Source organism: Sturnus vulgaris, chromosome 20, assembly GCF_052056855.1.
Source record: "Sturnus vulgaris isolate bStuVul1 chromosome 20, bStuVul1.hap1, whole genome shotgun sequence".
Taxonomy (NCBI): domain Eukaryota; kingdom Metazoa; phylum Chordata; class Aves; order Passeriformes; family Sturnidae; genus Sturnus; species Sturnus vulgaris.
The window spans coordinates 1,055,264-1,066,362 of record NC_142262.1 but is presented as its reverse complement, the minus strand read 5'-3'; the positions used below and the strand labels follow the sequence as shown (position 1 = coordinate 1,066,362).

Here is an 11,099-nt window from a genome sequence, read left to right as displayed (position 1 = left end):
TCCATTCTTCCTCCGGCGCGCGCGCCGCGCGTCAAGCGAGCGCCGCTCCCCATTGGCCGCCGGTCTCCTGCCAATCAGCGCGTCGGCGAGCGGCGCGGGACGGCGGCGCCTAATTCAAGCCCGGCGGATGAATGGGGAGGAGGGAGCAGCGCGCAGGCGCGGTGCGCGCTCGGGGCGGAGGGGTGTGCGGTGGTGGGGGGGGAGGCTGGAATTGCATTGCTGCGCACCCCCCGCCGCAGCGCGCGGGCCCCCCCCCCGCGCTGCTATTGGCTGGCGCTGCGCCAGCGCGCTGTCAATCACGCAGTGTAAACAAGGCGCTGATTGGCCGGAGCCGCGGGCGGTTTCAAGGCGCCCCCCCCGGGGAGGGGAAGGGGGGTGGGGGGGGGACACACGCGCGGCGGGGGCGGTTTCGAGGCCCCCCCGCGCACAGCCCGGAGCGCCCCGGGCCGGAGCGAGCGCGATCAAAGAGCGGCGAGAGGGGAACGGGCCGCGGGCAGCGCCCGCCGCAGGTCCGGGACGGGCCGCGGGGGCGGCCGGGGAGGGGCGGCCGCAGTGCCTGGGGGCCCTGCGAGGCGGGGAGTGAAGTGTTGGGGGGCGTACGGTAGACGGGAGTATGCAGTAAAGGGGTTGATTGGGGGTGTGCAGTGGGAAGGGGTTTAATAATGGGGGGCCACGCGGAGCTAGGTGGTTTGTACAGTGTTGGAGGAGTTGTGATGTTGGGGGGCTGTGCAATGTGAGAGGGTGCAATAATGGGGGGTCATGCAGAGCTAGAGGTGCTGTGCAATGTTGGGGGGCTGTGCAGTGTGAAGGGAGTGCAATAATGGGGGGCCATGCAGAGCAGAAGGGGGGCTGTGCAGTGTTGGGGTGCTGTGCAATATTGGGGAGCTGTGCAATGTCGGGGGATCATGCAGAGCAGGGTGCGGAGTGTGCAGTGGTGGGGGGCTACAATGGAGAGGTTTTGGAATGGTTGGGGGGCTCTGCGAAGTGGGAGTGTCAGTGTTGGGGGATGTGCTGTGAAATGTTGGTGTCTGTTCGTGGTCGGGGGGCTGTGCAATGTTGGGGGGGCCATGCAGAGCAATGTGCGGGGCTGTGTGTTGTTGGGGGGCTGTGTGCAATGCGGGGAGGGTACAGAGCCAGCTGAGGGGCTGTGTGATGTGTGGGGGCTGCACAGGGCGAGCGAAGCCTGCACGGTACCAGGGACCACACAGTGGGAACAGCAGCGGGAGCAGCACCGGGGGGTACCGGGAGCCGAGGCCTGGCAGCGGCTGCCACCGGGGTTCCTGTCAGGGCGCCGCGGGGTTTTGGATTTTCTTTTTTTTTTTTTTCCCTTTTTTGCAATAAAAGGATGTAATTGATTGAAAACGCTGAAATAAATCCCAATCGCTCGTAACCACGATTAGATTACGGCGGGCGATTCATTACGCGGGACGGCAATCGAGTTAAGAGGGAGCGGCCCCGGGGCCGCGGGGACCCTGCGGCACCGCATGGACAGAGCACGGACGCACGGACACGGCACGGGGACAGACGGACAAGGACAGCCGGGAACAGGCGGCCGCACCGCGGGGCACAGCCCGGCACAGGCGCTGCTGCAGCGGGACGTGCGGCTGCGGCACGGAGCCATGCTTGGGGACACGCCGAGGGGACACAGGGAAGGACACGGGATGGCACCGCACACCTCCAGCCTCCGCATCCTCCTCCACGGCTGCCGTGCGAGGGCCTGTGGGATCCCTGTCCACGTGGGAAAGGCCGGGAAAGGGCCGTTATGGATTATCCCAGCGTGTGGAATTGGTGCCGAACGGGAGCGCGGGGCAGATCCCCGTGTGCGGGTACACGGTGTGCGGCCACCGGTGGTCTGGGAGTGCTGGGAAAGAGTTTCCTGACTGAAAAAAAAGAACCAAAAAAACCTCACAAAAAGCGGCTCTTGGGCTCTTCCTTCCTGCCGTGACGCCAGGAGTGGGAAGGGGCCGGGGGAAGCCCTGATGCAGGTGGGAAGGGATTGAGTCCAGGGGTTGTGGAGCACCAGGACTGTGTCCCCTGGGCACAGTGGGCAGATCCCCAGTGGGTAAACATCAAACCTGGGCAAGCCTCTGCTGTGGGCAACGCCCCTCCCTGGGCAGACTGCCCCTCATGAGTTGGCATCCCCGTGGGTAGAACCCCCTCCCCATGGGCAGACCCCCTCCCTGGGTACATTCCCTCTAGGCAGCCCCTCGTGGGTAGACAGACCCCCGCTGTGGGTGTCTAAACCCTGTGGGCAGCCCCCCTGCCCCGTGGGGATAACTCTGCTGTGTGAGGTTGGTCAATGAAGTGAGGCTAAATGAGCACAATTAAAGTCAATTTAATGAGGATCCCCCCGCATCCACCCCCTAGCCCTGCAGCTGCCTTTGTCCACTGCTGCTGCAGCTCTCACGGTGCCTGTCCCCCCCTCAGCTGGGGCTGGGCCACCACAGAGCCCCTGAGCAAGAGCGGACCCCGAGGATGGGGTGTGGTGGCAGAGGGCACGGCCTGTCCCTGCACAGGGGACATGTTTGGGGCTGCAGTGAAGGGGCTGCAGGCCCGGCAGTTTCCCCCTTGGAAGGGAAATAAGGCTGGAGAGTCCCTGCCACTCCTGGGGCAGGAGCTGGGAGCAACCCCTGGCTCTCCCTGGATCCCCAGCACCGCTGTGGTGAGGACCCTCAGGTTGGTGTGTCCCCTCTGCTGTCCTTCACGGCTCATCCCAGGGCTCCCCACGGCTCAGAACGGCACGGAACGGAACAGCAGAGCACGGCTCCGGGGACAGGCGGGTTTCCAGCTGGCCACGGCGTTCCCGGCGCGTCTCAAGGCCGTCTGTGTCCTGTCCAAGGGTCGTGTTTGCCGGCGCGGAGGGACAGGGTGGCTCCGCAGCGCTGTCCCCTCCGCTCCCAGCTCAGGGACCTCGCCCCCTGCCCCGCGCCCCCCGCGGGTGGGGACAGTGGGGGGCACGAAGCCGCAGCCGCTCGGGGGTCCGAGGAAAAAGGCAGGAACTTAACTCCCATTAGCCATCCCATTGTACCGGCCGTGGGAATAATCGGGTTTGCTAATGCAATTGCTGCCGCGATGCGAAAATCCGACTGGAAAATGTATTAGAGCAATTATCCGCCTCCCTCCGCAGCCGGCGGAGCATTAATATTCAATTTTGATGTGGAAGCCCTATTATGTTAATGACTTTGGTGACAAAAGTCGTTAATGTAAGTCGGTTCCTTTATGGCGCGGCATTAGCCGGGGCGAGCGCGGCCGCGGCCGCGGGGCGGGATGGAACGGGGGCCACGGTGCGAGGATCCGGGTTGGGGCTGCTTGGGGAGCCGGGATGAGCCCCCTCCCCACCCCGCACAGCCTTCACGCCTCGGGCCGAGCGGCCGCTCCCCGCAGCCCGAGCTGCCGGTGCTCCGGAGGCTGTGCCGGGGCGGATTATCCGCGCTGCAGCGCATCCGGCAGTGCCGCTCCCTGCGCTGCAGCTGCCCTCCTTTGTTCTCTCCTCGGGCCCCGGGAGATGCTCCGGTGTTTCCCTCCCTGCCTGCCGGAGAGCGCGGCGGGGCCGGCCCGGGCTGGCCGCTGTCCCGGCCATCAGGTGACACCGGGGCTGTGCCCCTGCGCCGGTGCTCGGTGCTGCTGCCGTGGTTTGGCAGCGCCGTAGGCAGGCCTGGCTGGATGGGGGGATGGAGCCAGAGCTGGTGATGGGAGATACGGGGAGGGGGATGAGGGCCAAACCAGCAGCGGAGTCAGCACTCCCTGGCCTGGCCATCAGCAGCCACCACCACGGCTCGCAGTCGGGAATGTCAATGCCATGGCTAGTGTGACATTGAGCTGTGCTGTGCTGGTGTCCTGGAGCACCATGGAGCTGGGAGCTGCCTGTGACAGAGAAAGCAACCGTGACCTTCACCTTTCCAGCAAAGAGCTCGTCCTCCTGCCGCTGGGCTGGGAGTGCCATGGGTTTGCCACGAGAGTGGGCATGAGGCTGGACTGGCACTGGGGCTGGTTGGGAACCAGGATATTTCCCACAGCCAAGGAGGGGACAGCAGATCCTAAACACAACCCTGGCACAGGATGGGATTTCCCGCTGGTCCTTTCCGGGATCCCTTGGGAAGCTCCAGTCCCCTCCATGTAGTCAGTGCTGGGCACAGCCCTGTCCCAGTGCACAGATCTGCCCGTGGCTCTGTCCCAGCCCTGGGGTTCCCTGTGTGGAAATGGGGGCTGCAGCAGTCGAGATTTGCTGCCCAGAGCCCCCAGCACGATGCCCCCCATCCCAGTCCCGGCAATAACGGGCGAGTGGGGCCACAGGCAGCCGAGTACAAAATAACCCTGCTGCCACCTCTGGCTGTCAGGGCCAGCCCCGACCCACAACACACCCCGGACAGCGCCCGAGGTTTGCAGAGGGGCTGGGGCCGCTCCGCCGTGGTCCCTTCGGGGTCTACGGGAGCAGGAAGGGGCCGAGCCGTCGGTGACACCGGGACCCGGCAGTGACAGCGTATGGACAGGCACGTGTCCTTGGCACTGCTGGGGACACATGCCGGTGGCACGGAGCCCAGCACGGCCGCGCCGGGGTCCCCCGGACTCCTCGCTGTCCCCGGTCCCCGCGGAGGCGGCTCCGCGCGCACGTGGCCGGGCCGGGCCGTGCCCCGCACTCCGCCCCGCGCCTCCATTGGCCCAGCGTCCCCGATCCCGCGTTCCCATTGGCCCAGAGCCCCCGATCCCGCGTTCCCATTGGCCTAGCGCTCCCCATCCCGCGCTCCCATTGGCCCCGGAGCCCTCCACAAACAAAGGCCGGAGCCCGGCGGGGGGCCAGGCGCGCTGTTCTGATTGGCGGAGCCAGGGGGCGGGGCGGCCCCATCAGACCCCGCCCCCAAGCAGCGCCGGGTGCCCTAATATGGAGTTGGGCGGGGCGCGCTCATTCATGCGCGCGGGGAGGGGCGGGGCCAGCGCGGGGCTGCGCTTCCCGCCCGCGGCGCGCGCGGGTGAATGAACGGGCGCGCGCGGGGCCAGCGCTGCGGACCCGTGCGGCTCGGTAAGGTCCGGTAAGGCACCGTGGGGCTCGGAACGGCTCGGTACAGCTCGGTGCCTGTGCTAGGCGTGGGGACGTGCGGGTGGGGAGCGTGTCGGTGTGTGACGGTGCCGGCGTGGGGCGGGCGCGATCGTGTCCTGAGTGCCCGTGGCCGCGCGTGGATCCCCCGTGGTTGTATCCCCGGTGCTGTGTCCACCTGCAGGCCCCTCTGTGCCCTGCACACCCACGCGTGCTTTGTTCTGGGGGGAGAAGGGGTCTTCCCCCACGGCCTTGGCTCTGCATCGCTCCTGCCCAGCCCCTTGGGCAGCATCAGCCTCCCGAACGTTTGGGGTCCCCCATCCCAAAATCCATCCCATGGTGAGTACCCACTGTGGGGCCCCACTCCTGACACCGCGGAGGGGACAGCACGGCCTCACACCTCCCTCCAGCACAGGCTGTGCTCTTTGTCCCATTCTGCTTTAACCCTCCCCCCAGATGAGTTTGGCCCCTTGCCTCCATCCTCCTCATCTCGCCCATAAATTCATTCTCAATCCCATTCCCAACCTGCCAGGCCCTCGCGGGACATGCGGCGGCTCCCAGCTCGTGCTGGAGATACGAACTGAACTTTGGTCCCTGAGCAATTAAGGTGCCTGAAACTGCACTTCATTAATGGTTGTTCCGCAATAAAACCCATCAAACTGCCCTTATTTGCAATATAAAACTGCAATTTGTTTTAATTTATGTTTTTCAATCCCTGCCGGGTGGTTCCCAGAATCTGCCAGGCATCTGTTACTGGGACCAGCTGTCGGGAGCAGGGTGGCCCTGGGTGCTGGTCCCTGGGTGAAGGGGGGACATGGGGTAGGGTGTGGGTGGGCTTGGCCCAGGTCTGGAGAGGGGGTTCCCTTTCCTTCACATTCCCTGTGGACCCTGCGCTGTGTCGCCCAAGAAAGAAGGGCAGGGATGCTCTGATGGTTCCAGGGAGGAGCATCCCCGTGCCATGGGAGGTTCATGGGAGCCCCCGGCATGGAGCTGCCCTGAGGTGAACTCCCGAACAAGAGTGGGATGAGTGGGAGCAGAGATGGACCCAGCTGTTTTCCTGGGACAGCATCACCCGTGGGAGCTGGGAATCTGGCTCAGCTCAGCTCAACGTGTGCCAGCACACGTGTGCACATCCCTGCGGAGCAGCATCGGACACAGCAGCGGCCCCTGGACATCCCGAGCGATTTGTGCTTCCATAAAGCAGCGCAGGATCCCTGTGGGATCAGCCAGCCCTGAGCCCCCATTTCTAATTACAGTAATTGTGGCTCTGGCATCCTCTGGGGCTGCTTGTTCTCCGTGGCTCCAAATCCGGCAGGAGGAATCTGGGCCATGGGGCAAGACTGGGAAGGGCTCTGAGCCACCTGGGATTCCCAGTGGATCCTGTGGTGGGATCCTGCTGCTGGCTCCCGAACCCAGCAGGGCCCTTTGCCGGCTCCAGTGTCCCCTGCCGGCAGAACAGGGTCGGGGTCCCTCGTGCTGCTGCCCGGCCCTTCGGAGTGCTTGGGGCTTTCGAGAGAATTCTCCTTGCTCTCAGCAGGTTTGTGATGGGAAGCTGCCCTGGCTCTGCTGGGACAGAGCCCGGCTCCTGCTGGAGGCAGAATTTGGGATGTTCTGACGGTACCTGAGGGGCTGCAGCAAACCCCAGTCCCTGGGGATGGTCACGGACGAGCCCCGCAGCTGCGGCACAGGAGGGTGGCAGAGCGGGGGCGGCTTCCCTGGTGTCCCTGTCCCGTGTCACGGGGACTCCTGGCTGGCTCTGCACATTTCCCAAGCCCCCAGCTCCCACTCGGACATGGAAAAGCCACCGGAGCCCTTTTGCTGACCATGGACGACATTCCCGAGGGGATCCCTCGTCCCACCCCGAGGACACACACGGACACAGGAGCCACCGTTCCAGCACAGGAGCCAGGAAAACACAGCCGGAGCTACCGATCCCGCGCCGCACCTGGAGGGAATTAGGCCGCCTGTTCACCTCCCTGCAAACCTTTTGTAGAGCGAATTCCTGCGGTTTCCCATCGCAATTGCTGCAAATTATACGAGCGCCGCGTTTCGTTCCCGTCCCGACGGGAACGTGCCCTTGGCGTGTGCCACTCCGAGCTGCCGCCACGCTTGGCCTCGGGGGACCCTTCCAGAGCCCTCCCCACATTTTTCCTTGTTTTTCCCTTATCCTGCGGGATGGGGGGGGGGTACGTCTGGGGGTGGCTCCGGTTGGGATGGGGAGCAGATGTGTGTGCACAGCTGGATGCGTGCCCAGATGTGCAGGCGGAAGAGGATGCCGGGGGTGATGGGCTGTCCTCGAGGGGCTTTTCTGAGGCCGCCATCACACCGGGGACCCCCGCTGGGGTGCCAGCGCTACCGCAAGATGTGTGGTCATGTATGTGTGTGCACACACGCATGTAAAGGCACGGGCACGCCCATCTCCGTGCCTTTCCACGCATGGATCTGCATGGATGTGTGTTCTCGTGCATTCCCGCACCGCCCTGGCCGTGCGCAGCTCTCCGGGGGTGCCCTCAACCATGGGGATCCCCCCTTTATTCTCCACCACCAGCGAGTCCAGACCTCCAAGGAGGCAGGAGCGTCCCCGCTCCGCCGCGCGGACACTTCCTGCGGGGCAGCGGAAGTCGGAAGTGCCGCTGTGGCCGGTGCCGGGTCGGGGCGGGCCCGGTGGGGCCATGGCGGGCACGGCCGGCTGAGTGGGACCGGCGGCACCGGGCGCTCCGAGCCGGCGGTGGGGCTCGGGGAGCGGCCACAAACCGGGTCCCCCGCCGCGGGGATCCTCCGCCGCGGGCCATGGCGGCGGCGGCGGGTTCCAACTGGGGCCTGATCATGAACGTGGTGAACAGCATCGTGGGGGTGAGCGTGCTCACCGTGCCCTTCTGCTTCCGACAGGTGAGGGACCGCCCGCCAGGGCGCTGTGTCCGAGCGGGGTCCTGCCGGTGTTCCCCGGGCTGGGGCGGGGATGTCGGTCCGTGCCCTTGGCAGCCTAATGCCCCTGCGAGCTCCTCCACGCCCGGGGGAGGCGGGCAGAGGCCACCTGTGCCTTTCTGCTCCGAATCTGGGGGGTGGTTCTCTGGTTGGAAAGGAAAGTCAACAAAGGAAACGCTTCAGACCCAGATCGGACGTCTCTTGTTCCGAACACTGGAAGTTTTGGAATTGGTTTTTCTTAGTCATGAAGTATCCAACTCAAAACTTCTGCACCAAACTGAGTGTTTCCCTGTCCTGTGGTCCCCAACTGTTCCTTTCTGTCTGTCTTTTAAAGAGAAGGGAAGAATTAAATCAAAGGATTTACCCATATGATAAACGGGACTTAACTTGGAGGCTTTTCCAAACTCTCGCTGTGCCCCCACAGCCCTCCCTGGGATCTGGGTCGGTTCCAAAGCACCTGCCTGGTGCCCTGTGGTTCCCAGCCTTGGGAACAGGGAGGGCAGTGAGGCAGTGAGCTGGGTGAGGAGTTTGTGAAGCCAGATGGCTGTTGATAAATAAGTTTGCAGCAGAGATGGCACCTCGGGGTCTATCTGTGCTCCCTGAACCTTTGGGGAGCTGTGGAGGGATGAGCCAGGGTGGGAATTCTACTCCACAAACTGCTCCCAGTTCACTCCTGGGTGCTTGGACTGGTGCAGCTGTGGTGTGTTCCACATGTCCTTGTGCCATGGAGAGAGCGATATGGAGCTGTTAGGAAGGGGACGGAACTTCCCGAAAGAGGGAAAAATGTGTCTGGAGCACGTGGGGGGAGCTGGGGATGCTGAGGGAGGGTGGCTGGGCTGTGGGGGGGGCCTGACCCCCCATCTCCTGCTGGTCTCTTGCCATTGCAGTGTGGGATCCTCCTGGGAGCCGTGCTGCTGATCTTCTGCTCATGGATGACTCACCAGTCCTGCATGTTCCTGGTGAAGTCAGCCAACCTCAGCAAGCGCAGGACCTACCCCGGCCTCGGTGAGATCCCAGCTCTGGGGCTGCTTCCCAGCCCTCCTGCTCTTCTGACAGCACTGTGACCTTGGCCTCCCAACTTGCATTTCCTCAGTGGTGCTGTTGGAACAACAAATGTTTTCTTGCTGCAGTTCCCAGTTCCCCGTGTTCTGCCTCAGCCTCTCCCCCGGGGCAGTGCTGGGGTTGGATCCTGCTCCCCACAGCCCTGTTAGTGGGTGTTGAGTTGTTTTGACTCTGCGGGGCAGGGGAGGAGATGATCCAAACCCCAGCTCCTGGGAGCCATCTGGGATGAATTGTGGGTCTGGGATGAATTAATTATGGGTCTGGGCACGAGTTCCCCACCCAGCGCTGCCGGGACAGCGGGTCCTGCCAGCCTGGCACAGAGCTGGGCTGCCTGGATCCGAGCTGGGAGCTCCTTTATGGCTCAGCAGAGAGGAAACAGAGCGAGGTTCCAAAGGGCTGAGAAAATAAAAACATCTGGAAGATTCCTGGGTGGGTTTTGGCAGAGCTTGGCCGCCCTCAGAGCTCAGTGCTGGCGCCGGGATTGGTCTCTGCTCGTGGCTTCTCATGGGATTCTGAATGACTTGGGGAGCAGGAGGAGGTGTTTGGGTTCCAGTCCTTGTCCTTGGCATATGAAGCAGCAGGAAAAGTTGCCTTTACCTTGTTCTGCCTTACTTCTCTGAGGGAGGAGGAGCTGGTTGTCACTGCCCTGGCACAAGGGCTCGCACCAGCTGCTGACAGATGGGTTTGCTCCTCCCTCAGAGTGCCCGAGGTGCTGCTCCCAGGAAGCACATCCCAGCTTCTGCCGACTTGTATCTGCTAGAAACGGAAAAGATGGAGAAGCTCCTTGGTCTGGGAGGTTGTTTTGGTGCCAGAGGGAAGGGGGAGCCTCCGGAGCGCCCGGCCCAGCTGCCGGTGCCGCCGCTCCCTGCCCCTCACAAGACGCCTTTGTGTGCCGCTTCCCAGAGGACACAGAGTCCCCCGCACCTTGGAGCGTGTCCCAGGAAGAAGGGATCCTCTGCACACCCCAGAGCCAAGGGGCTGCAATACAGAGAGGGCCAGTAATGCTTCCCAGCTTCCTCCTGGCAGCAGCGGCTGTGCCCGCTCCCGGTGCCCTGGGAGAGGTGCCACGGGCCGGGAGCGCTCCCACGCCGCATCCCAATGCTCCGAGGTCGGGCAGCTCCACACAGACCCCCTTTGTCCCCACAGGCTGGGCACGGGGACATCTGGGGGTACTCCTGGGAGGCTTTGGCAGCGCTGAGCCGTGCAGGAAAGTTGTGCACATTCCCTGCAGGCAGGCAGTGCCTTCCGGAGGAACACCGGCAGCCACGGCCCCGGCACAAAGGGTGTCCCAGGCTGGGGCTGGCGCTGGCTCGTCACCGCTGTGGGAAGGGGAAGGGGCTGCAGGGAGATGTGTGGGTGAGGAGGGAAGCGGGAGGCAGTTCCCAGATGGGTTTTAACCAGGAGATGAGTGAATCCCACTCCTTCCAGCAGCACTGGGGATGTGCTGGGGCTGTTCTGGGCAGCTCAGCCCTGCAGGGTAAGGGGCTGAAGCTCTGTCCCAGGAACCACGCTGGGTTTAAAAGTTTCTCTAGGTACTGAGCAAGCTCTGCCCAGTTTGGGGGCATTTTAAGATCCCATTCCAAGGATTTGACTGTACCATTTATTTTACAATCGTTACCTCCTGGAGAAGATAAAGAATCCCATTTTTCCATTGTCCCCAGGTGGGGACACCTGCCCACAGTGTTTGGAGGCTTGTTCTCATTGAACATCAATTCCAAACAGCCGGGGAGATGGGCAAGTTCCAGCACCAACCAGGGCTGTGTCCCTGTCCAGGCTGGAATGTACTCTGCAAGGATCAGCAGCTCAGCCTGCTACTGACCCATCCCCAGGAGGGATATTTTCCTCTTGCTGGCTCCTCTTTCTCCTCCCAGACCCTTCGTCTGTGGGCCTGACCCCCCCCAGGGCCGTTGCCTTTTCCCTCATGGTTGTGAATTCCCAGAGGAGGCCGGAGCAGAGTGGCCACTCCCCGTGCCCGGGCACGGTGCCCGGTGGCGGCTGTCCCGCTGCCCTGTCACTGATCCAGCAGCTATTTTGGGTGCTCCTCCACATCCCTGCTCCAGGCTGTGGGTCCCTGCCGTGC

General features: G+C 63.7%; 1 protein-coding gene and 2 long non-coding RNA genes across 4 annotated transcripts in view; all 3 read left to right on the top strand.

The window, feature by feature from the left end:
* Nucleotides 1-381: 381 nt before the first annotated feature.
* On the top strand, nucleotides 382-1,914 carry LOC148221537 (uncharacterized). The gene is made up of 2 exons (XR_015807741.1): nucleotides 382-509; nucleotides 1,401-1,914. It is a non-coding gene; the product is annotated as an uncharacterized LOC148221537 (long non-coding RNA).
* Nucleotides 1,915-4,979: 3,065 nt separating this feature from the next.
* On the top strand, nucleotides 4,980-5,714 carry LOC148221536 (uncharacterized). Its single transcript, XR_015807745.1, has 2 exons — nucleotides 4,980-5,371; nucleotides 5,565-5,714. It is a non-coding gene; the product is annotated as an uncharacterized LOC148221536 (long non-coding RNA).
* Nucleotides 5,715-7,688: 1,974 nt separating this feature from the next.
* The window catches only part of SLC38A10 (solute carrier family 38 member 10), a 29,741-nt gene continuing 26,330 nt past the window's right edge, over nucleotides 7,689-11,099 (top strand). The window contains exons 1-2 of one of the 2 annotated variants that reach the window (XM_088176353.1): nucleotides 7,689-7,921; nucleotides 8,845-8,962. In XM_088176353.1, the coding sequence (XP_088032479.1) occupies nucleotides 7,823-7,921; nucleotides 8,845-8,962 (217 nt within the window). In that variant the 5' untranslated portion in view covers nucleotides 7,689-7,822. The remainder of the gene's footprint in view (nucleotides 7,922-8,844; nucleotides 8,963-11,099) is intronic. The other variant, XM_014887453.2, reaches the window with a different exon arrangement.